This window comes from Crocodylus porosus, unplaced genomic scaffold, assembly GCF_001723895.1.
Source record: "Crocodylus porosus isolate Cpor-Errol unplaced genomic scaffold, CroPor_comp1, whole genome shotgun sequence".
Taxonomy (NCBI): Eukaryota; Metazoa; Chordata; order Crocodylia; family Crocodylidae; genus Crocodylus; species Crocodylus porosus.
Window position 1 is genome coordinate 43,369,342 of NW_017728918.1, and position 26,773 is coordinate 43,396,114.

General features: G+C 42.0%; 1 protein-coding gene across 5 annotated transcripts in view; it reads right to left on the reverse strand.

The window, feature by feature from the left end:
* The window catches only part of GCLC (glutamate-cysteine ligase catalytic subunit), a 49,765-nt gene that overhangs the window by 15,680 nt on the left and 7,312 nt on the right, over positions 1-26,773 (reverse strand). For 2 of the 5 annotated variants that reach the window (XM_019537532.1, XM_019537533.1), the window contains exons 2-10: positions 13,021-13,133; positions 10,576-10,758; positions 6,990-7,103; positions 5,867-5,925; positions 5,650-5,786; positions 2,892-2,966; positions 1,879-1,995; positions 1,034-1,172; positions 480-592 (exon numbers count right to left, since the gene is read on the reverse strand). In XM_019537532.1, the coding sequence (XP_019393077.1) occupies positions 480-592; positions 1,034-1,172; positions 1,879-1,995; positions 2,892-2,966; positions 5,650-5,786; positions 5,867-5,925; positions 6,990-7,103; positions 10,576-10,758; positions 13,021-13,133 (1,050 nt within the window). Of the gene's footprint in view, positions 1-479; positions 593-1,033; positions 1,173-1,878; positions 1,996-2,891; positions 2,967-5,649; positions 5,787-5,866; positions 5,926-6,989; positions 7,104-10,575; positions 10,798-13,020; positions 13,134-20,151; positions 20,247-26,773 lie in introns of those variants that run through there. The other 3 variants (XM_019537534.1, XM_019537536.1, XM_019537535.1) reach the window with 3 other exon arrangements.

Sequence of the window (26,773 nt, forward strand, 5' to 3'; positions counted from 1 at the left end):
TGCTGACTCCTCAACAAATCATTATATTCACGTTAAAGATGTAATATGAAGTAACTTGGCTGGTCCTACTCAAAAGCAGAAGAGTAACCACCTACTCATTTAAAAAGGACAGTATGTCACACTCACCAAGATACCGATTATACACAAGATGAGGTTTGGTTTTACTCCCATGTGTTTTCTCTTATTTTCATTGCAGCTTCTAATGCTGTTTATATTTTAGAAGTCCTAAAATAGAAGCCCTCACTTCTCTTGACTGAAAAACCAAACATTTTAGAACATAAAAAAAACCCAGCATGCTTGCATCTTCAAAGTAAAGTTCTTCACAGTGCACAGTTTTTTAGGGTGTTTTAAATGAGCTGTTCCTGGTTTCTGCCTCTACGCCTTCCTTTTGTCAATATTATTAGCTATTTAAGCAGTAAAATATGGGGTAGGCAGTTATGACTATTCATTCATCAAATTACTATTAAAAAAGATACCACCTCGAAATGATCAGACTCATTTGCATCATCCAGATGTATTTTCTCTTCAAACAAAGTCAATGGGTCTCGAATAAACAAGTGAGCAATGTGCTGTGCCAAAAGATGATCAATTCCTATAAAACAAAGTCCCAAGATCAGGTTTACCACCAGAGATATTAAAGTGGAATTTATAAAATAGCCAAGTTACTCAGTAACCAAGGGTGAAAACATGACTGTTCAAGGCTTCCTCAACCCTACATATCCTACCTGAAATAAATGAACAGCATTAAAAAAGGACGATGCTAGTTGCCAAATCGATGCATTTATTAAGGATGAGTACAGCTGTCATTTTTTCCATCTCAGTCCCCTCTGTTGCTTTTGACAAATGTTAGTATGTCACTAAATCAGCTGCTTGAGCTGAAGGAACGGGCACTTCTATCACTGCAGACCAAGGATCTTACTTGTTGACTAGACCACCCATTTGCTTTCTCCATAGGAGTCCTATTAGGAGTGCAACAAACTAGAAGTCAAAGAAGAATTACAAGACTAAACAGTCTCATAGTCAGTATACATACCTTCTTTTACTAGGTGTTCATAGATTTCTTTGTCAATGGTCAAATCAATGTCATTGTATTTTTCACCGCATTTAGAAAGATAACTGTCTATGGAATCATATCTGGATTTACTGATTCTATAACGATTGTTCTTCAGTGGCTACAATTTAAAAAAAAAAATACAATACTTTAGCAGCTAATAAGCAATGATGCCTCAGTTTGTGAAATTATACTATTGTCCCAAACACTGTTAATGCATTAACAAAAGCCACACTCAAGGCTGGGCTATCCTGATTTGCCATCAGCTGGCAGGGTCTCTCTCAGGACTCTTCTGCCACCTCTTTCCTTGCTGTAGCTGGAGGGGGTCAGAGGGAAGGGAGGACAAATTTAAGGATGACCCCCCCCCCCACACACACCCCTAATAATTAGATTTTATACATGGACAAATGATAAAAAAATGTTTTTCACGTTATACATTCTTATTACTGGGGGGGGTCATCTAAAATTCAAAGCAGTCTTGGATCTGGTAAGATACGGTACAGCCTATACAATATGGAATCCAAAGTTTGTTTTCTGAACATATCTCAGACACGTAGGGGAAGGGAAGCACAAGAGAAGTTTTCAGGAAGTTGTGAATGAATGAAAGCAGAGTTTAAATAGAATCCCCAACTATAGCATCTCCACTAAAAGCAGTATGAGTGGGGAGAACATTAGGCCTCTGGAAGCATTTACTACAAAGGCAATATTCTCCAGTGGTCAAAGAATTTTATTCTCTAAAATAAGAGAATGATAGTAACAGTTTCTTTTTTCCAAGGGAGTGATGAGAGCACAAGGAAGTACAAATGCTAACTTAGCCCACCACTTGCCTCCAACCCTCTCTCCTCTCGTGTTCGATCATCTACGGATGCAGAGATTACTCCCCAGCGACAATCTATATCTGACACATAGCCTCTGTAGAATGGAGATGCAGCACTTAATGCCATCTAAAAGAAAACCAAGTCAGAGATGAGATCACAGTATAAACCAAGTGACCAATACCAATGCTACGCAATTTCACAGACAGTTTACTACTGGACTAGCTACGTTCCCCTGGATACCTCTCTATGAGCAATAAGAAATGTATTGTGTAGCCAAACTAACTATTTGCAGTGGAGGGAGTAGGTAAGAATGGGAAATTTAACATCAGGTGAATAAAGACATGACTTAAATTATTATTCTACTAGTCTTCTACTGAGGCAGTAGAAAGAACACTGCCCTTCCTTGTTGGTAACCATCTAGTATTTGATGTTCTTCTTCAAGAATGTCCAATTTATAAGCCTATGAAAAATAATCTCATCTCATTTGCCTATAATTCACTTTAAAAACAGAGGCTACAGGTCCTAAATTCCAGGACAACTTCTGAAAACAATGCCTATAACCTTCTCATTTGCTCATTTTTGCAAATGCCCTTGTTACTTCCTTGCCATGTTATGCCTAAACTGCGACTGTAAAACTCTAGCCTTCTGTCTACTGGGGCCTCTCTCAGCACAAACGTTTTTGGTACCCATAGAATCATAGTTTGTTTGTTACTAAATAAAAAAAAGTCACAGCTATTCCTTCCATGGTCTACTCAGTACTTGACATTTGAATTAAGTGAGTCTTGTACATATTGCAAGGTATTATGTAATGAGTGCTCAGACAAGCAGATTTTTCTGGAAGTTCCTCAGATCATTCTAACAAGAATAAACTCTATGGGTGTAACAATTCACTGAAACACACTGCTGAAAAAGATGCCTTTGCTGACAACTTAGTCCATTCAGTATGTTAAGCTGCTGTCCTTTATGGGATTTTTTCTTTAACATAGTAAACAACAGGACTTAGTGATAACTATATTACTCACCACAATGGGACAGATTGTAGCTAGCTGATCATAAAGATATCTTGCTTCAGAAATGCTGCAAGCCTGGAATGTTACCTGTTAGAAGAAGCAGAATTATTATTGTCTGAAGACTCACTGTTCCAGACATTGAAAGATTTACTGGAATCGATGGTATTGTAAAAGGCACTTGCATTGACTATTTTAACTTGTTCAGGAAATGAGAACACTCAATTCTTGCTACCAGGAGTAACCACGTCACAAAGCTCTTCCCATTCCTTCAATGTTCAGTAAAAATTTTAGGCTGTAGTATAAAGGTACTCTTTAGATGCTGAGATGAAGAGTTCAAACAATCAGCCAGAAGCAAGAAAAACCAAGGACTTAATATCTCCAGCAACAATAATAATAATAATGGGCTTTCAGGAACTATGCCAGGAGTCAACTTTCTTGAAGCAATGCCGTCTGAGAGGATTTACTGATATAGCATTTTCTTGACTCTACAGGTAAACCCATTTTTAAATAAGCCTTTAATCCTAGATGCCTCAGTTGCCTCCAGCCAACTGCAAAATAAATGAACGCTTTGGTGAAAATTCAGGTTTGGAACCAGTCTACACATGGAAAAGAAATGATCAGACCCGAATGTTACTAACTGAAAACAAAAGTCTGCTGAAGAAGTATTTCTTTTCAGCTCCCAAGTCTAAAGGCAAAAAATAGTGCTCCTCTGATTTAATCCAAATCAAATGAAATCGGGGGTTTAACTCACTCCTGGATTATCCTTGTTTCTAGCCAAAGGATCCCTAAAAGTGGAAAAATGTAACATTTCATACCTCTAAGGGCAGTTAAGGGCTCCAGAACTGTGTGGAGATCAGCAGGGTGCCCAGGGAATGCAATGACACGAGGTCAAGGTAGAAACCTCTGGGAAGGGTGGATGCAAAGATCTGCCTTGTCTTCTACACAGAACTGAATCCCCCGCCTGGCTTATGCACTGGCAAGGGCAATGGGATAATTACACACGGACTTGATGTGACAATTATGTAGGAACTGGCAAAAACAGGCTATACATTTATTGACTTATTGGCTTTGAAGTGTGGGGGTTAAGCTTATATCTTTGTATATTAAGCATTTCCCAGATAATAGGCTTAATTTATTTTCTACATTCCATTAAGTCAATGGTTAACACCTAAAGTCTTAATTCCAGGTTGCTTACAACATCTATCATAGTTGTATCATCATTCAGTCTCTCTTAAGCAATATTCATAGTATGTAGTGTGGGAAAAACTGACTAGGAAGACACTGAATATTAACTAACTTGCGGTCATACAATAATATCTAAAGTTATATAAAATCCTATTTACAGTATGCTGTGTAATTAGTCATCTGTTGCTTTTTGTCATCATTAAATATAAAGAGAGATGACATGAAAAACGTTCATATTTTTCAAAAGTTAGCATTGTGTTAACATGTTTAACAGTGTAAAAATAAACCTGAATGCTTGGAATCTCCCTAGATGCATTTGTAGTGAGTGCACTTTCTTCTTATTAATATGTTTACCTTGCTGTGTGGGAGACTATTTTATTAATTCATTAAGGCCTTTAAATCAAAGGCGGTTTGAAAATCGGTTAGTTTTACAAGTGCTGCATATGCTGAGAAACAAGAGAATTTTACTTAATTCCTGAAGAATTTTACTCAATTCCAGAAGCATGGCTCTTCCTACTTACCAAGAAAGCAGCAACAGTAAAAACAGAACGTAACATAAAAAGTCAAACCCACAGGCACCAAGTCAGCAGTTACTTGTGCTAAATTCATTCGTTAGACAAACATTCTAAGAGAACCAAATTAAGAGCATCAAAACACTCTATAATATCAGATGCGCTATTTTATCCTAAGCGAGAAAAAAAAGTTGGTAAAACAGAAGGAATGGATAGGAAGTATGAAGGAAAACAGCAAGTTAAAGCAAAAAATGTATTTTCTTGCTCAAAGATTTGGCTTGTAGTAGTAAACAATGGGATCTCCGTGGATTAGTTAGAAGGATTATGTAACTAAGGAAGAATAAACATCTTGAAGCATATCTAAAAATATCTAGGAAGAAAAGGAAACGAGTTGGTGCCAAGTTTTTCAACTGTATGTTGGAATAAACAGATCGTGTTATTTATCCAATAAACATGTTATTTATCCATGTTATTTATCCTCGGCAAATCTTCAGGAAGTTCCAGCTGGAATTCCCTGCCCTTACTGCATCTGATCACCACAGAATGGAGCCACTAACAGAATTCCACTCTTAGGTGAGGAAAACTGACCTGCACTTATTTCCAAATGTCTGGCCAGCTGTGAGCTGAAGTGAAATGTGACCTAAGTTTTTCCACCAATCTGAAAGGGGTCCTCTGGCTTGAGCTGCACATCTTCCAACTTAAAAATGGCGAGACTCCCAAACAGGGTCACATGAAAGAAACTTATCTCAAGCCTCAAGTCCAGCAAATGACTGTTTCCTTTATTAATGAAGACCAAAAGCAGGCAACAGTATCAATTTGAAACAGCCTATTGTTTTTGCAAGCAGAGGTTGTTAAATACTGACAAATCAAAGTTATTAGGATATAAGCAGACAAAAATGAATCATAAACAAACTGCAAAACCATAATCAAGAAAGCAGGACTGCGTGCAAAATAAAAGTATGTTTAAACAAAGACCTAGCCTGAGCACAAATCATTTTAAGGAATGTGTCTATGAAAGAGCAGTTTATGGCAAAAATCTGCATTATTACATTTTGAACTCAGATACAATTTACCTGAAGGCAGCAGTTGCCCATTCCAAAACCCATGGCATCCATGTATATATGGTCTGGTTTAGCTGCTTTAGCTGCTTCGCCATCATCATTGGGAAATATTTCAGTGAATGGTGATGGTGTGTTCTTGTCTTTAAATACTAAGTAAAAAATACATGTACTCAATAAATAGTATGCCACACTGAACAATTAATTGAAGAAAAGCACTGAGTCTACTCACTTGGTACATTTATCACTACTTTCTCTCCTCTCCGGTGTCGAATGTTTCTTGTCAGTGTACTAAAACAGAAAGAGATTAGCTGAAACATTTCCTCAGAGAAGCTTCTTAGTGTTTAAGCATTTGGCTTCTCATTAATTTTTCAAGTCTTGTTACACCAACACTCCTTTGCGTTATATGCATTTTCTGTATAACTACATATTCTACCAGTTGGAGAATCAGTTTCCCTCCCCTCAACTGAGTTCAATCCTATTTTTGTGGTATCAGCACATAATATAGATATCATAAATAGAATTAAGAGGCCTATGACATACAAGAATGAGGCAAAGAAAAGTGTTTTTTGATTTGGAATGCTTTTCCTAAGGTTAAATCTTATGATCAAAAAACCTCTATACAGCTCCACAAAATTAAGAACCATATGCACAAACAGACCAACTCCATACTCTAGATATATTCCAGGGTGCTGCGATATTCCCAGAGCAATGCAGATTGGGACACCAGTAATAAGCAGTCCAAGGGCTGTGGCAGATGGGGCTGTTGCAACTCTTATAAAAAAAATAGTCATTTTAAGATAGGTACTGAATGCTGTTAACCTGAGGCCCCCTCTACACATGCAAGTAAAGACACGATGGGATCTAATGTGTAATTCCACAATCACAGGACCTCCTGTGCTGCCGGGAAGAGTCCCATCAGTCTAGGCATGGTGCACCAGTAAGGAGCTGTCAGCTGACAGAGCTCCCAGCTGCAGGGAAGACCCTGCTACATATGCAAATAAAAGCTTGACAGCAGCCAGCTATAAAGTTAGTACACATTTTTGAGCCAGTTTGGAGCTTTATGGTGCAATAGCCATTTTGCATGTGTAGCTGGTCTAAAGGCAATTGTGCAATTAACCTATTAACCTGTGACATGTAGAAAAGTTTATTCATGACAGATTTCACCATATAAAGCTGCTGGAATTTTGCAGTTTACCTTTCTTAAGGGTCTCTTTAACCATAAATATGTATTCATTACATATCTGTCTGTCTTTGGGACTCAGACATCAATTATTCAAGTGTTATATTTTTAGCACAGTAAGAAATGCATACTAAAAGGTATTCAACAACCTGCGTTTTCTAAATGCTCTTACCTAAATCTAGGATGTTTGTTGATGGCTTCATCTGGAAAGAACAGAGACTTTGATACTCCTCCTTCTACTGGTGTTGGCTCATGTTCTGGTAGGGTAAATCCTGGACACCCTAGCCTGTGTGATAAATTTAAATAAAACTTAATATGAATGTGGAAAAAGATTTTAAACAATCAAATAGCTTATGGCTAGGCTAGGCCTTTAGTAGATAAAGGAATTGGGCAGAGTTAAATAAAATATATATTTTGTTCACTTTATGTATTTTTAATATGCTTCTCAGCTTGTTACCTAAGTCCTGATAGTCAATGTAACAGGCTTAGAGCGCTCGCTGTTGAAGGCCAGTATCTGGCAACCTTTGTCACTGTTTTATATTTTGATTAAGATAGGTGGTACTTCATGCTGCTGGGCACTAATGCCAACACATTATGCAAAAGCAATGACTAACGAAAACTTTAGGGAATACTAGTTCTTGCATAGGTCTGACCACATATTAGCAGTAGGGGTGAACTTATAACGATTTTTTGGGCCAGTACCAATGGCCAATTATTAACCAGCCATAATTGACCAATACTGATCCAATTGCCAATCTGCAGCCCAGCAGCTTGGAGAGCGGCGTCCAAGTGGTAAGTCTGCTGGGGAGGGGAGGGGAGGGGGAAGGGGCAAAGAAGGGGCATGGGTGGGGGGAAAGAGATTGAGACCCCCATGGTGATGGAGTGGGACTGGGGCGAGGTGGGCGCAAGCTTATCCAGACAGTGCAGGGGTGGAGGGGGTTCCTACTGCTGTGTGCAATCCTGGGGAAGGCATGGGGGGCATGTAACCCCCTTCCCCTGGATCTGTGTGGGGCTTGTCTGGGCTGCTGCTGCACACTTGGGGCCAGGGGCTGTGTTAGCTTCTTCCTGAAGGTTGCACTTGGGCCTGGCACAGCAGGCAGCAGCAGTGGGAAGGGGGCCAAAACCACCCCAAAATTCACTGTAGGCCCCCATAACTGCCTCCCAGAGCCACCACCCACCCCACCTGAGCGCAGCCGCCGGGAAGAGCCCAGGACAGCCCCTGGCCCCGAGTGTGCAGCAGCAGACCACCCTTGGCCCACAAAAATCTGGGGGGTACATGGTCCCATGCCTCCCCTGGGGATGTGCACAGTGGTGGGAGCCATCTGCCCCTTCCTCCCTAGACGAGCCGCTGTGGGTCTGTCCAGCACTCTGTCCTGCCCTGGCTGTGCAGCACCTGTCCCTGACCAACTCACTCCCTCAGAGCGAGGGGCCTCAATCTGCTCCTCCCCACACTGCCCCCCAACTTACCAGCCGAATGCCGCTCTCCAAGCTGCGAGGCTGCACTGTTGGCTGAGCACATGCACGGGGCATTTATCAGTCACATTAATTGGCCAAGAAAGCCAATTGCTGATAAAGTCAATTTTCCTTTTATTGGTACCAATATGATATGGACCAATGTATTTGTGCACCTCTAATTGGCAGCTATCATTATTAAACATGACATATAGCAATAGTCTCTAATTAAATCATTCTCCTAGGGCATGATTTAATTCCAAATCCCTTTAAAACGTTTCAATAGTGTTCCCAATAGTTTATCATGTTAAAGGGCTGTAGCCAACATGAAGTCTAGGCTATTTCAGGACAGTACAAAGTAGTGTCAAGTGATACATATGACCCAAGTACTCCTTGACAATTTGAGGTTTTGCAACTTAACAATGCTTTTCTCCCATTACTGTATAAAATACTTAAACAAATATGGAAAACAGACTGCAGAGAACAATGGAACCAACTTCAGTACAACCAATATAGTATTTTCCACTCTATACTTTCAAAAGAAAAAAATGTTTAAGATAAATTACATTTCCAGACACAAGTATGATTTTTAAAAGGGACTATGTCTAATGTTCGATCTTCCACACCTTACTCCATCTGGGCCATATAATATGAAAATTGTTTCAGAAAACGAATAGGGAATCCTATTTGTCATATTAGCTCTACTATTAAAAACAAAAACAAACAAAAACAACAACCACATACACCTCTTAGCTAGTGACATGCAGAAGTTACCCTATGTGTATATTTGCTAAATACGCTCTTGGACACTAGCTTGTCAAGAACTGAAGTACAGTTAAAAAGTAACACCAGTGAAGATGGAGACAGTGAGTGTGTTTAACTTCCCAGCTCCACATGTTGCGGATGATAGTTATTTAGAACTAACCCATAAGCTGTGAAAAGAAAGTCTGGCTACATGCAAATACAAACAAACAGCTAAACATACCTCAAAATACTTAAAAACAATTACATTTAGCAGAGGTATGGCATTCAGTCCTGCAGCTGCATTTTATAGGCTGCACTAGCCGATTAAAAGGCAACATTTCATACTATTGTTATGTAACTACTCAAAGTCTGTTCAACTAGGCAAACTCAAAAACTGATCTCCAACTGTGAAAGCAGTGAAATGTGATGACCCAGTGACCCTAGTACTGGCCAGGGTTCAGGAGACTTTTGCTCTATTTCCAGTGTGGCCAATGAAATGCTCCAAGACCTTTGGTAAATTATAACATCTCTATCAGAAAGTAAAGTATTTGTTTGTTAAATGGGCACAACATGCTTCTCAGTTTTTATGTTGCTACCTTACAAATCAAATATACAAGCTAAATTGGAACTGAGCTGGAATTCTCCCCGTTTTATTAGGCACCAGCTTCCTTATTATGGGAAGATAAATCCTAGCATAATTTTCATTTAGTGCTTGACAAGATACACTAAACTAGAGAACATATTAACAAATCTTCCTGCGTGGTCATAATTTATCTGTGATATATCACATAGTGTTATTGCTCCTGGTTGATAATAAACGGATATTCTAGTTAGGCTTAATCTTTGTTGAATATTTTATTTTTTCTACAATTATTCAACAGGAAAAAGGACAGAAGGATCCCACAGCAGAAGTCCCTAACAAGTTATGTCAGCACATCCCAATTCTGTGCTTTTGCAATATTTTGTTTTCAAAGCTTTCCCAAATCTTTCTGTGAAATTCAAACTCAACAAAAAAATCATCCAAAGAAGCTCTCTTTTCTGCATGTATTTTGATCAAATAATTAGTTTTATTAATAAAAAACAGAGTGGGGAAAAAATAAAAAAAGGAGAATCCTGGAAGAGTTATATCTATAGTGCCATGTTAATTAAAGAGTATACACTACACTCCAGGTTGTGCATGCATGTGCTCATACATGCATTCACGTATGTATATTTAATAGTTTAGCATTCACTGAAGTAACAAAGCTATCAGGGAATGCTTAGAAATGCCTGTAAGATGTAAAAAGATGATACACAAGCCATAACAGCAGGAGGAAAAGGCTTCTGTAAAGAAAACAGAGGTACAAATTCAAATCTTTACAAATGAATGTTTTATGTGATCTAGTCATACAATTTAGCTGCACTGACTGACTGATTCATGCAACAAGTAGAACACTTAGAAAATGCCAAAAGTTCAAATCCAAGGGGAAAACACACGCATAATAAAGATCTTTAGGTTTGATGAGGCTATTCAGCACACCCTTGTTATGCAAGCATGACTCAGACAAAACACACAGTCTAACCTTGGAAATGATGTTACAGTGCAAACAGCCTCATTTTCTTTCAGTACAGAAGCAGCTTCCAGTCGTCGTTTCCTCATGTTGTCTTGTACAGTGTTGAATTCAGACATTGTTCCTCCATATGGCTGCCCAGGTGTCCCTTCAATCATATACCTTCCATACTCTGGTCGCCAGAGTGTTGGGTGGCTTTAATAAAAGGACAGCCTAGTTTAAATATTTATGCAACTGCAAAAGAGATGGATTAGTATGTATGAATTATAGAAATAATAAGAAGGAATGGTCATATACCTCCAAAGTCTATTAAATGTTCAATAGAATTAGAAACTTCAGAGTATCCTTCTTGCAGTGTGTGAAACGTAAAAGCTACATTCTCATTTCTAAAGACTGTGTCATTGCAACTAAGTTTTATTCTAGGCAGGGCTGGCAGTGGTGCTAATAGATAAAGCTACCTAATATTTTCTACCTTGAGACCCTATTAGTAATTTATTACTTTGGCAAACTTGAATCACTCAGGCTGAAATTTTGCATGTGAAGCATCTGTTTCAGGAATATGTGGCTGATTTTGTAGCTATGCCGTTTCTAGCTGGGATCAAGTTGGCTCTGGCTTTGCAATTCACGCAGTGCATCATACAGACTTACCCTTATGGATGAATCTTGCCAATGACCCAACTAGAGATCAATATGGGCAGCTGCGGGGGGCTGGAAGGAGGAGGGGAGGCTTGCATGCATGCTTGTTTTAATTAGGAATCTATATTCAAAAGCTATGTTAAAAGATGACTTAGGCTGTAAATAGAAGCACTCAAAAAATTGGATGTGCCATTATTCAGGTTGTCTGTGTAAGCTTCCTTTGTCTCTCTCATACAAAACCACTACGACAGTTTTTAGTTGTTATCACCTGCTGTTCTTCTCCCCTGCTTCTTTCATAGAATGGGTAGTCATTCAAAATTTCTTTCTACCCTCACTGACTGTAAGGTAGGGGTAGGCAGAATGCTGCCCGAGGGCCAGATGCGGCCCACCAGGCCATTCCACCCCGCCTGCAGGGCCCCTAAACAATTTAGGAAGTTAATATTTATCTGCCCCTGGCTGCCTGTCACGCAGTCCTCAATGGCTTGCCAAAACACAGTAAATGGCCGTCTGCCCAAAATAATTGCCCACCTCCGCCATAAGGCCTCACTTCACATGACAGAAAGGGAAATCAGTTAGAGACTTTTCCAGGGGAAGGCCAAAACTGTCAAGAACATCCTCTAATTTGGAGATTCTACTTGAAACATTTAAAGCTTCATTTTTTTTAGAGTGCTAAACATGCAATGATACTTTGTATCTAGCTACTACAGCTGTAGCTTAGATTTCTCATCTCAACACCCAGAAAACAAGTAACTGCAAATTTGCAAACAGCGGCCAAATGTGAACATTTTAGTTTTAAAGTGACTTGCCATGCATCATACAGGAAGAAACTGAATCCAGTTCTCCAGGACTAATGATTCCTAGGGACAAATATCTTAATTACATAATTCTGATTTATCCCCAGAGCACTGAGTAAGAAGTCTGGTGATCTTGTAGCTAACGAAACTGTTGTATTAATGCTTATGGCACAAGGAGGTGCAAATTAAGGGAAGCAGAGACAACCTTAAATCTGACATTTCCTGAAGGCATGTTTTAAGGCAGCCCAGAAGCCTACAAGGCAGATCTAGGATCATGGGAAGGGGTGTCTTCACCATATATGCACCATACAACTAAACTCCCCACATTGTGATTCTGGATGCCAAAGAGCTCTCTGAGCTCATCAGCTGGTTGGTGCAGGCTCTGGCTGGAGTTGCTACTTTTGCATGGCTCTGCAGCCTAGGGGGTGAGCACCACTCCTGATACCACTCCCCTTTTCTCTCTTCCTCCACCCCTCAATTCAGCAGCAGAAGAAACAAGACAGGATGAGCAATGGCAGAGCTCAGCCTCATCTTTCATGCACCTCAGGAGCCCTGGGTATAAGACACCACTGTTATTCATCCCCTATTTTCCCCTGCCACTGTAGTTTGAAGGGTAGGGGGCAGAAAGGGTACAGGAAGTAAGGGTGAACAGCAGCGACATAACCCACGGGCTCCAGAGCCATGTAAAACAGGGGCTCCAGCCAGATCCCATGCCAAATCGGCAGGTAAACTCAGAGCTTCCAGCCAGAGCAGAAGCTCAGAAAGCTCAGTAGGCATATAGCAGACAGCCAAAAGGGGGGTGGAGGGGTTTGCAGCTACACTGCCATATTCCTGCCCTGTTCTAGACTATCCTGAAAGCAGTGTTTACTGAAATCCCATCTCCATGAAGGCTGGAATATAGAAACATTCAAAAACATAGCTGTGCCATTGAATTTGACTAAATGCAGATCTGAAGGGTAAACCGCTGTAAGTAAATTCAGTTCTGTGCAACACCAAGGGTGGGGGATGGAAGGAAACTGCTACTTACTTGGGGTTAATTCTTTCCCCCTTCTCTTGCAGAGTATGAAGAACGTCTTCTCCAGTTAGCAACAAACGCACTTTCTTATTTTCATGATCAAAAGCTACCAACATATATTCCACCTATTTCAAATAATGGAGGGGAAAAAGTTAATACTTTCTGAACATTTTTAGAAAGCGCTTAAAAAAAGAGGATGAGTCATATGCTAATCACTGGGATCCCTGGAATTCTGCAGATTACATATTTCTATTTAATGATTAGCAACTAGGAATGCAGTAAAAGATACTGTAGACAGGAATGATTAGAGACTAACTGTTAGCAGTTTTCATGGACTTGTACTTCTTAGTTCTTGTTTGACAAGTATTTTAATGCAGGGGCAAAGAGAATTTTTTTTTTATTATTATTTCTTTATATTTCTGTTTAGAATACCCAAGACTCCCAAAGTCAGCAAGCAAGCGAGACCCAATATACAACAATTACCTGAATAAGCAATTTATGACCGATGGCATAAAGTAGAGCTCTTCAATTAGTAGCCTGAGAGGGGCTGCATGCACCCCACAGGCCCCAGCAGCTGCCTGTCCTGCTGGCACTGCCAAGGGAGGGTGGAAAGCTGCCCTCCACAGCATTCTGTGCATGTGGTATACGACTTGAGGGCTGCATACCAGTGCTGTGTTGGGCCCCTGGCTGTATGAATGATGGACAGGCCTGTTTTAAAGAACTATTTTTACAAACTAAAAAGTCCAAGGTTATAAGAAATAGCAGCAGGCCAGCTTGGAGAAGCATTACCAGCCATTCTATAGGGAAAAACCTAAAGGAAAATTGGTTTCCAGTACAGTTTGCTAAAATGAGTCAAGCTTAGGATATCTAAATGTCAAGTGCCTTTTGGGACCGTCTGAAAGCTGTAATGCCAAAGGCACCAACACCAACCCCATCTGGATATTGTAAGACTTTAACACTCAATTATAAGCTTAATTCTGTTACATGAAATATATTTTAGGGAGGTGGGGGAGAAGAAAAAAAAAAGAATTATGGACTTTTCTGAATCAGGAAATAGAACATTATCTCTGGAAAGGACAGTTAAATGCAATACTTCAAGACCATTTTTCAAGAGTTATTTTCCCCCAAGCCTTTTCCCCACAAGACTTAAGAGTTAGAAAAATCACAAACAGACCCACAGCAATACTGTATTCCTATAAATACCACCCTCCCCCTTTTTTTTTTTTTTGAAGCATGGGCTCTTGCTTTTGATTGACACCGAAAATGGAAACTTTAACATTGAGCCATAATTAGAATTCTGAAGGGCACTAAACGCAGTAACTCTTCATGCAGGAATGTTTTACTACCTTTGTATTGTACAGTAAATGATTTACTACATTTTAGACAACAGAAGCCCACCAACATCCATTACTACCAACTGTGATCCATAGTTATTATACACTTGACCTAAGCTTGTTATTTCCACAAGATGACTTTTTCAGTTACCATGCCATATTTCACCACACTAACTTATGCACTGTACTCGACAGCATACTTGAAAACCATTTCCTTATAAAGAGTTTGCTGCTGTAACTTACTTTCTAGAAAATTGTAATTTGAAGTAACATTGTTTTTCTTTGGTTACTTAAATTTGTATGCATGAGCTACCGATGTCACAGTGACAGTGAACGTAACCTACTACTGGGATTTTTCATTACATCTAAAACAGCACTATACAGGAATATTTGAAATTCTATGAAAAACGGTCACATCAGAGCTCGGAAGGGCTTATTACGACACAGATACATTTTGATTTGAAGAGAGTAATTCACAAGCTTGATTCTTAAATTAGACACAATATTATTCTAGTTTCTGTGGAAATAGCTTCATGTATTGTATCATGAAACTGTAAATATGTTATTTTAATATTTAATTAGTAGATTTAATATATTCCAGTTTTGTGTTTTCCTTTGCAAAATAAATGTATGAACTCCTGACGATCAAGTGCTGCTAGAACAGTGACCTTTTAATAACCAGTTGGATTAGTTTAAAGTTCTGTAATATAAGTAGTTCAGGAAATTAAATATTAAGAGGTAGTAGCATAAAGAGTTCCACAACGCATTTATATTTCTGAGAATTCTATAATTCTTGTTTATCTGAAAACACAAAAACTAGCTGTTCTGAACAGAATCAATTCATTTAATCTTCTACCTAGCCAATTTCCAATATGCCAAGACCTTAACTACTCACTATTATTTCAACTGATTTACAGCCATACAATCATATAAACTTTCCCCTCATCTCATTTGTATGTAGGGAAATCTGAGCCCCAAAACTGACTACTCTTGGGTGTTTTGTTTTTTTTATATAATTTAATTTACATTTTTTTTAAAGAATTTTTTTGTGTTCCAAGCCAAATCAAGTCCAAATCCATAAGTCAGTCCAGAACCACTAAGTGGCCCATCAACCGGCAAACATCCTCCACCCCCACCAGAGGCTTCAGATATTTCCAAAGTCTTTTGGCAGACATCCTACATGCAGGCCCAAGGCCAGAGGCTTGGGGTTCAGATGCCCCCAAGTTTCACCTGCCCTCAGCTATATGGCTCCAGGAGCGAGCTAGGGAGGAGCCTCCCATTTCCATAAAGTGGGCTTTAAGCCCCAACACCTCGGTGGGTACTAAACCATGCCAGAACATTTATCCCCAGGAACGCTTAAGGAAACCTGTCCTCATGGACCCAGATGCATGGTGTGAGGAGGGTATGTCTCTCCATTTTATATAACTGTCTAACAAATGCCGCATTAGTACTTTCTGCACTTACCTTAACATGGGCCATAAAGATATGGTATCACAAGTAAGAATTTACAATGGTGCACTTCTCCTGCTTGCACGCCTGCTTTCTCCTCTTCATAAGTTAAATGCAAGGCTAAGTGATCTGGAATTTGTAGGCCAAGCCATTTTGGAGATGTGAGCGAACATTAAAACAATCAGTTTCCCTAACTACTATTCAACAGGGCAATGTCACAGTTCACCAGTTCCATCCGCACATTTGACTCTGCTTACATGAGGAAGGCAGTCTCCTTTAATTAAGCTGCCTGTTCCCAGCTTCATCACAAAAATGTCTCAATGCTTGAAAGAGATCAATTCATTTAACTGGAAGAAGAGTTGGTTCAAACAAAACCCAGGAAAAGCTGAAGTGATGTTGGTTGGGTTTTGAAAAGGTCCAAAGAGCTGCTTAGATACTGACACCACTTTTTCATTCCAGATCTCTAGCCCCATTTTAGAATAAGATGAAGCCTTAGGGCTTCACAAATTCTAACTGGGCAACTACAATGCTGACATCATCCATCTTCAGCTGGTTAAGAGACTAAACATTTCTTCTTGGATAAAGGTTTGTAGCAATCTACATATTAGTTATCTTGCTACTAGGCTGCAGTGTCCCTGAGGGTTAAAGGTGAACCCAGTTTAGAGGCTCCAGGTTATGATTCCACACCTGTTATACGCCATACAAACCTCTGTTCTGTAGTCCCTCTGCTGGCTCTCTCCTTTCCATCATCAAAGCCACCAGCTGGTCAGGACCCTGACCTGCAAGGTATCTATACTCCGCACAAGACAATGCATCAAGAAAAACCCCAGGGTAAAAAGTAAAAGAACAAGGGAAAATATTTTTAGCTCTGAGGGATTTTAGGGACTTGGGGTATAGAACAAGTTACCAACAGATATTCCACCCCTATTAATGGTATATTTAAAGAAAAGGACCTTACAAAAGCTCTAAGACCATGACAACACAACCACTCAGAGTATCATTTTGGACTAACAAATATGGACTCTACTATATACCCCAGCAGAGGATTTACCTCAACTAACAGACAGCAAAGAACAGTTAAAATACCTCTTACCTCTAAAAAACACATAACTTCCCTATCAAGCAGAAGGCCTGTGTGTGGCACTGGAGTGGCATCAAATCAGGCTGCTCTGGATCAAAGAACAAGAAGCACATTTCAGTGTTCCCTGGCCCTTACAGATTATACCTTGCCAGCAGCTTCAGTTTGTTTGCTTTTGTTGTTTTTTTTAAAAAATACAAGGGCTTGTTCAAAGAACCCAGTTCAAAGGGTGCTACTGACCTCACAGCAGGGGTACCATGGAAGAGAGGCACTATTTGAGATACAGAGGTTTTGGGCCACTGGGTGCTTCAGAGCTCAGGAACATCACCATAAACCAGTGGCGCTCAAACTTTTTAGACTCAAGACACCCTTTAGAAAATCTTTTTAGTTTTGATTTGTTTTTTTGACTATGGAAAAATAATAGAGCATTTTTTCTGCTGCAAAGAACTCAGAGACCACAACAGATCAGAATGTTTTTAACATTATGGATAGAGGTGCACCGATACATCGGTCCAATATTGGATCGGCACTGATATAAACAAAGTTTTCTGCATCGGAAATCGGCCCGATGTGGCCGAAAATTTGTCCGATAAATGCCTGTGTAGGATCACAGCCACAGTGCAGGGGCAGCGAACAGCAGAGCCAGTAGCATGGATTGCTGTGGGCAGCTGGTAAATCTGGTGTGGTGGAAGGGCAGTGGCATGGGGGGGCAGATCAAGGCCCCTGCAGTGAGGGAGGGTGTGGGGATGGGGCTGCCCAGCCAAGGTGGGGGTGGGACGGAGGTGCAGCTTGTCCAGTGCTCGTCTGGCAGCTCCTGTTGCTGCTCACTTAGGACAGCATCGAGGGTGGGGGTGGGGGGGCTGGCTAGGGGGGCCAGGTTCTTCCCAGCTGGGCAAATCTGGGGACACATGCCTGCCTATCTCCTCCCAGACGAGTGATGGGACCTGCCAGACAAACACCAGACGAGCCGCCCCTGTCCCATGCGCACCCTAGCCCGCAGCTGCAGCCCGCTTCATGCCATGCAGATCCAGGGGGCACATGCTCCCCACTGGACAAGCCACTTGCAGCTCTGTTCAGCACCCATCCCCTACTCCATCCCTATTCCCTCGCTCACCGCACGGGACTTGATCTGCCCCCCCACCCCTGCACACCAGACTTACCAGCTGAAGAGCTGTGCATCAGATTGGTATCAGCAGCTATGCCTCCTTAAAAATCAGCTTTTGGTACTGGCCCCAAAAATCTCTATTGATTCGCCCCTAAATATGGATTCCTATTTGAACTCTCTGGGTTTCTCTTTTCAATCACATTTGCACACCTATGGCATCCTGGTTGAGAATCACTACCTTAAACTCTACCAACAGGCAGGGTGATAGTCAGTACAGAACCAAGAATGCTGTTTATGCACTTGCAGCAAGTTGTGTCCCCCTCATCAGCAGGGATCCTGGTTTTCTCTGGTAAAAAAAAAAAAACAAAACAAAACAACCCCCCCCCCAATATTCAGGTTAAAAAAAGAGTAACCTGAAAACCATATTTTTCCATGATTAAAATGAAACTACATACACACACAACGGCATTTCATTTTGGTCATGGAAAAATGTGGATTTTGGATTACTTTAAATCCAAAAATTGGGGATTTTTTTTTAAACTAGAGAAAACCAGGATCCTCTCTCATGAGGCAAGCTGCTGTTGCAACTTCAGCCTCCAAACTTTAACACACAGTCCTAGATACTAAAATGACAAAGGGTAACAACAGCAAGGTCAGCACGCAAAAGGAAAGCCTCTGCCCAAGTATAGCTAGGTTATCTTTTATTAGCTATTGTTGAAATGTTGTACAGCAGCAGTATCAAAGATCTAATAAATGCTCAAGTTGCAACTAACTAGTGGAAGACATCCTCCCTGCAAGGCACCAACAGTACCTCCAACTCAGGGCTTACCGTGCCCCAGTCTCAACTAAATGCCGGTTGAGGCATGGACTCTTATTTCTTAACACTAAGCAAGAGAGACAGTTGGATGCCATCAGCACTCTGAAATCACTGCACTACCCGCCTCCTTACTCTCTCTAAGAGCCCCACATATACACAGGGAACCAGAGTGTAACAGAATGGCACCTGCATGAAAAGTCCTTAGTAGTACAGTTAAAAAAGGTAAACATATCATGCCACACAAGCAACTCATTGCCACAAGCAGCAGCAGCAGCAGCAGCAGCAGCAGCATCTTTCAGGGAGGGGTGGGCAATCTGTCAGAAAAATCATGTTGCCAATATGGCAAATAGTGAGCGCATGCAGCCGTTGTATTGGAATCCAAGATGACTGCCATCAATTCATGCTTTGGTCGGTATTTCATCCCCCACTAGGGTTAGAAAATTAATCCCAATGACAAACCACATTGTATGAATCGAAGAGATCAATCGTAACATTTCTGTTGTGCCGCCAGGAATTTACAGTTCTGTTCATTATTAGATACCCAAAAGGTTTGCAAAATTGTTACATTAACCCTGTTCTGTTTCAGATTACCCCAACATGAAGACCTCTTTTGGAGATTGTAGATAAGAGACTTGCCCTTACAGGAGGAGCAACTGTCCTTAACTACACAATCTAACTTGAGACCTTTCAAAACATGCTGCATGCCATTTTGAGCCCCACAATGATCAAGGGATTTTTATGTTAAAAACCCACCCAAAAAACTCCCACAAACCTAGAGCCAGGATGAATTCCTCTGTAAACTGTAGATTTCACAATGCAAAGCAAAACGAGTTCTTTGGGGGAGGAGGGGAAGATTGCCGAGATGTATATTATTTTGAATTGCTTGTGTTTGACTAATTTGAACATGGTTAGTGAACACCGTCCCTCCATGTACCCAGCTATAAATGCAACGACTGATTTTGCTTTCAGAGACAAGATTTACAAAGCTTTCCTGAAAAACAGAAGACCTGCTGTTAATTTTAATAAGGAAAACACCCTTACAGGGCTGCCAACAATTCTAAGCAATCCATGGAATTCGCTTGCCAATGCAGGCTTGACTGAGTGAGCAGCTATAAGCAATTTCAATCTGTCAGGAGCTTTTTCCTGAGGCTACAGGAACAGCAGCATATTCAGAATTCACACATGTGATGGAGTCAGAATTAGCTGGAAAAAGGTTTCATGACCGATTTTTTTTTTCCTCTCACTGTTAGAAGAAACTTTGCTCCCAGCTTAGAGAAATACAGTCTCTAGAAAGTTTCAACAAGAATTCTTTGCCCACAACAGCTGAAAGAGTTGGGCATTTTGCTATGTGGACTTTTACCTGGCACTGTTACATGGTTTGTAGCTCTCTTTTCTCTCAAATTTTAATTAGCCTGTAAAGTAAGCAGAACTCCAACATGTTAGAACAAATTACTAATGAGGATGTCAGACAAAAAACATTGCTATGAATCTGAGAGGGCAGTGTGCCTTGCTGTTTTACAGGAATAAGATGTCTGGGGATTGCATGCCCAGGGAGCTTTCCAAAGCTAACTAGCTTACAGGCCCAGCGATTCTCTCGACTTGCACAAGCTGTAATGGCACCCACTGGGCTCAGCTGCCTCTAAAATATGCAGGCAGACAAAGTTCTTTGGGGAGATGCATCTTTTATTGGAACTAAACATTTAGTTGGTCTAGCAAATCGCATCTCTCCAAAGAACTTTGCCTATGTCCTTAGACCAACATAGCTACAACCAACAACTCTAAAATACACCATGTTTACTACAGAGACAGTGGCAAGCTCAGTTCTATTTGCTGTCTCTTGAAAGTGTTAGAAGCATTGTGCCTTGGTGGCTTTTTGACTGGCAAAGGTACTTCTCACTAACTAGGTCTGTACTACAAACTTAGGCCACATACAGACATTCAGTATCTCTTGGGAGGGTCACCGATTTCCCAGTAGAAGCCATAAATGTACAGATGTTCTGAATGTTTCTCCCAGAGCAAAAAAAGGTTGGTTTAAGAAAAAAAATAACCTGGGAACAACCAAGGTTAAATCACTCCCAGGAGACTCTCTTGTGAAAGAGTGAATGCCTGTACATGTTCTCTTCCGAGAAAAGCCGCAGCACAGTCCTGCCGCATCCCAGCTCTCGTCACCTCCCTCATCTGACAGTGTCACTCATTGGACTCTGCTGCTCCAGTTGAGCACAGAGTAGAACATGCTCCCTTCACATTCCTACATTGTACTGCAAGGAGATGCAAAGTGACTCAGACAGCTCAGAGTCAGCCAATCAGGGCTGCCTTGTGCCTGATGCAACTGTCACCAGGCAGAATGAGGGAGCCTCCAGAGCATGGGTGGGCAATTATTTTGGGCAGAGGACCGCCTACCGAGTTTAAGCAAGCCATCAAGGGCCGCATGACAGGCAACCCAGGGCAGATTAATATTAATTTTCTAAATTTTTAGGGGCCCCGCAGGCCAGATAGAATGACCTGGCAGGCTGCATCCGGCCCCCGGGCTGCATTTTGCCCACCCCTGCTGCAGAGCATGCCAAAAAGTGTGGGCCCCCTGGCTGCAGTGTCAGCACTGCCAACTCTCTGCTCTTTAAGGGTTCAGCAATAGAATATTGGTTCACGTGTCCCCAGGTAAGTTTTTCTACTGGGAATACAAACTTGGAAGAAATATCCCAGATTGCATACACACTTTTAGACTGTCTTGGTGTGCTAAGCAGCAATACCCCAAACATAACATGCTGGTTCAGGTGGGGTAGGCCCCCCAACAAGCAGCAATGCAGTCATATTAGGCAGCATGTTTGAGGATGTCTGCCTAGCATAAATGTACACATGCCAACCACTGGCCACGGATGCCATTTAAAGCTTTAGAAAAAGTTTGCTGCAATACATGTTTTGAATCAGCTGCTGTTGGATAGAAGCAGATGCTATTTACAAAGGAAATTAATCGTTTCACTAGACATGTCCCACACAGAGATAAACCCAGGATAGAGAGAGTCAGCATACTTAACCCTGTGTTTGTGTGCTGCACATGTATAATCTCATTTAGAAATCATGAGATTTACTTCTACACAAAAATAAATCTCTAAAATGAAGGGTGCTCATGCAATCTCTCTCTAACACAGATGCATAAAAAGCAAAGATGCCCTTAAGTTAAACAGCTGCATCCAGCACAATGCTAATCTTTAAGCAGCCAGTACTATGACAGTCTCTAATGACAAAAGGTTTTGTCACACATAGTTTCAACAGCATAAAACCATAAGAAGTGCCAAACTAACCCCGTAGCCTGTATCTGACAGTGGCAGGAATAGATGCTTCAAAAGGAAGAACATGTGAACAGAGTATATCTAGAATGATCCATCTCATAATATCCACCATCACTCATTTAAAGGTGCCAGAGGATACACCCCTGACTTCTGTTTAATAGCTATTCATGGATCTATCATCCATGAATTTATCTGGTCTCTTTTTGAAACTGGATATACTATCTGCCTCTACATCTTCCTGTGGTAATGAGTTATGCAAATTAACTGCACTGTGCAAACACATGCTTTATCTTATTCACATCATGCCAAGTGTGCAAAGTACTTAAAAAACAAAATCAAAACCAAAAAACCTTCATATTTAGAGTTGATTTATGCCAAATAGGAACCTTATATAAAATGTCCAATTCTGATTGCATGTATCATTTGCAAAGTCAAAGTACACATACAGAACCTATATTTTTTTGGGAAGCTCAGATGTACTGTGTAGGCCAAGAAGTGTACACTTTTTTCCTTCTCAGCCATGATGCAACAACTAAGTTTGGGAAGATACTTATCAAAAGGCACAGCTTCCAAGGTTGCCTGTTCTTCACTGTTTTTTCAACGTCTTGCTTGAAAATACTGGAAAGGGTGACTCATACCTCCAAGGCAGTGCATCGCTCTTGTCTATGCGCTCTGTCTTCCATTCATCAGTCCAAGTCAAACAAACCATCCATGATCCGGTTCATGGATCAATACTTCTTGAAGGATGAACTTAGTTGATATGGTTTTGGTACAGTGTTCATTGCCAGTGTTTTTATTCTACAAATACTGCCAAAAATATATGGAATGTTTCTTTTCAAGTCACCTTGAAGCTACCCAGCTAATATTCTTCTCTAACCTACTGTCTTCTTGTTATAGATAAGCAGCCTTAAAGTCAGAAATGCTCCTAAAGGTCAAATAGCATCATATGCTATTGTTTGCAAATACAGAAAGCCAGTAAAGATAGGGAATGCACGTTTTTCTGTTAAGTATATTAGCATCATAAAGCAAACTGCCTTAACTGACCATCTGCTTCCAGGGACTCAGAACTGACTGAAATTTATTGTGAATTAGTATGATAAATTCTAAAACAGATGCACTATGTTAAATCATAAGTTGGAAGATGTAGCTACTCATGTTAGTCTGAAGGCAGGGTACACCGCACGTTCATAGACCAAACTAAATCAGAGATGTACAGCATAAGCTTTCATAAGCAGAAGGCGTTCATCAGATACTGTGAAGGGACTGAACGAAGCATTAACTGCTAAAGAGAAAGCTCTGATTTGAATCCAAAGGATAGGAAAGATGAAAGGAAAAGTGCTACTGAGAGGCAAGGTCTGTAGGAGAGAGAAAAGTCAAGCAGTTAACTCACTGAGGGATGTGGAGCTTCAAAAAACTAATCTACAGAACAGGATAAGGATACAAATCTGTAGCCTTAGTTTAGACCAGGGGGCAACCTCCAGCCCACAGGCCAAACGCAAATCTGTAGAGCCATAGCATCTGGCCTGCAGGTCTCTGCATGGTTTGGAAAATTTTAGAGCAGGGGAGCAGTAGCCACCCCCGCCACCCCCCACTGCCAAACTCCCAAACCCCCTTACTCCTCACAGGGCTGGATTGGGCCTGGGCCATGGTCCTCAGCTCTCTCTACCCGGCAAATGGGGCCCTACCACACCTGCACTGGGCACCAGGATCCAGCCTGTGGAGACTGGGCACTGTCCATCCGCGCCGGAAAGAAAAGTTTGATCACCATCAGTTTACACTATCCTTAACAATCCAGTCTGCGCACAATTTCTTCTTCCCTAATTTCTTGTTGAATTTCATTTTTAAAGTTTTGTTGTCTAAGAACAGCAACTCAAGAGGTCTGTATGGAAAGTCCAGAGAGGTTAAAGTATTTAGTCTCAGGCTTGTCTGTTTTTCTGGTGCTGATGTCAGATCAGTGTTCATTCACTGTCCTGTCCGTCTAACGTAGACAGCAGAGGGGCACTAAGAAGACGATGCGCTATATGTAGGGCCCGACCCAACTTGAGGAGGCAGCCAGCTGATGTCGCAGGAAGACTGCAGGGCTGGCCACCAGTGTTGCAGGCTTATGCCTCTGACTAGCTGCGAGGGCTATCTGTAATATGGCCCCACCCCCTGACACTGATTGGTGGAGAGTAGTGGGGCTGCATGACAGGCAGCCCTCTCAGCCAATCAGTGGTGAGGGTCGCGGTGGCAGCCATCTTGGACTTCCCTTCAAGCCAACCCCCTCTCCAATCTCCTTTTCCCCCAGCAAGCTACGCAGCCAGTCTGCAAAGGCCCTGAAAAATATCAGCTCCCATTGGAGAGCCAGAATTTTATTTTCAGTAAGGTTTTTTTTGTTTTTAATGGGGGTAATACCAAATTAAGCAATTTCCATGAAACTGCAATTTGAGTAAGTCCCTACATATATAATGTTGGCAGCAGTGCAGGTAAATGAACCTCAGAAGTTATAACCTGTTATTTGGTCTGGTGATAACGTGGTCTGTGTTGAGACCCCAACAAAGACCATATTGCAATCTGCCAAGATACCAACCCCAAGACAAGGATAACAGAATCCCTTTGGTTGTAACCCACGGTTTCCAGCTTGAATACTTCAAACATCACTAATGATTTAACACCCAATGGTCATTTACCTGCATTGATAACTCTGACACCAGAAGGGCTCTTCTTAGATAATAAAACTTTAAAAACAACTTTAAACAGAACATTTTGGAACAGGAAATCAATGACAGACTGGATTTGATTAACTATTGCAGGAGTCAGCAACCCCTGACACGTGTGCCGAGCATGGCATGCAAGGCCATTTTGCTTGACATGCCACCACCAGCCTGGGCTCTAGGCAGCTGCTGCCAGCCACGAAGTCCAGGCTGCTCCCAGCAGGTGGCTGGGCAGCTGCAAGCAGACAAGGCTCCACGGTTGGTAGCAGCTACCCAGAGCCTGGGCTGGTTGCAGCCAGGAGGCTGAGAACATCTGCTCTGGGCTCTGGTATTAGCTCCGTACTGGCAAGTGCATGCGCACCTTGGAGCAGACAGTGAGGGAGAGGCCCGAGGCAAGTACAACCCCAGCCTCTTCCCTGTTGCCGGCACAGAGCTGATGACCGGGCTCCAGAGCCCGGCGCAGATGTTTGTAGCCAGCCTGGGCTCTGGGCAGATGCAGCAGGCAAGCTGCAAACAGCTGCACTGGGCTCAGCATCAGCTCCATGCCAGTGGTGACTGCCCACGCACCTCAGAGCAGACAGCAGGAGGGCTGTGTTGCCTCAGGCCCTATCCCCACTGTCCGCTCCGAGGCACGTTGACACCAGTCAGTATGGAGCTGATGCCAGAGCCCAGAGCAGCTGTTTGCAGCCTCCTGGCTGCAGCCAGCCCAGGCTCTAGTAGCTGCTGCCAACCACAGAGCCCAGGCTGCTTGCAGCAGGGCTTGTACCTGAGCCTGCCTGACTCCCAGCTGCTCCAAGCCCAACCCCAGCCCAGCCCCCAGCCAGGATGAGGCTAGCACTGCCCCTTGCCAGGAGCACTGAACCTTTTGTGGACTTAGCTGTGTGGGGTGGGTGGGTGGGCTGGCTAATGGGCAGGCTCCAAGCCAGGGCCTCAGCCAGCTACGCTGTAGCCTGAGGGCTGGCTCCTGCAGGAAGCACATGGTGGGACCATGGCATTGTTGGGTTGGACATTGTACAGTAGCCTAGGAGCCTGATTCCAGGAGCCAGAGCACATCTGGTTCTGTATGTCTGTCTGCCTCTGTCTAGTTCTGTGCATCTGTATGCGCACACGTGTCTGGTTCTGGATGCGTGTGTGCATGTGTCTGTTCTGGTTCTCTGTTTGTGCACATGGTTCTTTGTGTGCGCATGCATGTCTGGTTCTTTCTCTGCTCTCCTTTTTCTTTATCTTTTTCTCTTTTTTCCTCTCCTCTTTCTCTTATTTGTCTCTTTTTTCCTCTCTCTGTAATTGCAACATGCTCAACAAAAAAGGAATACACAACAAAGGCAACATTTATGATGATTAAATGCACTAATATGCAGCGTGTCCTGCCATGTACCCTCCCCCCAACCCATTTTGTTTTTCTGGTATGCCAGCACTCTGGCACTTTCCAAGGTAGATATCGTGGTTTTTTCAGCGCTCCGACCAAAAAACATTGCCTACCCCTGAACTATAGCCTAAACCAGGAATTGGTGATGTACAGCCCACAACGAAACTGAAGATTTGCAGGGGGAGGGCCTGGAAGCAACAGTGGCATCAGAGCCAGGTAGCTGGAAGCTGCTTCCATGCTGCTTCTGTTTCTCCCTGCCTCCCCTTCCTTGCCCAGTCCAGCCCTGCTTTGGCTGAAGGCTACCCTCACACCCCAGACCAGAAGCAGGCAACTTGGAAAAGCAGTCCCAGCACAGGCACAGCTCCGAGATGCATGGCTCCAACAGGGGCACTGGAAAAGTCCCCTACCAGCCTTGACATGATGCTAAAAAGTCACCTGGTCCACAATAGAGAGGAGCTGGGTTGTTCTGACCTGCAGCCTGAAAAAGGTTGCTTGCTCGTCATCTCAGCTAAGACTATGGATTCTTATCACATTACTTGAATTAGTTATAAACTATGTCCCTTATTGGGTTAACCACTTTGTTTTTCTCCCTTCTATCCAGCTTACCTTTCTCTCACCAGTGCCCCCTTCTTTTTC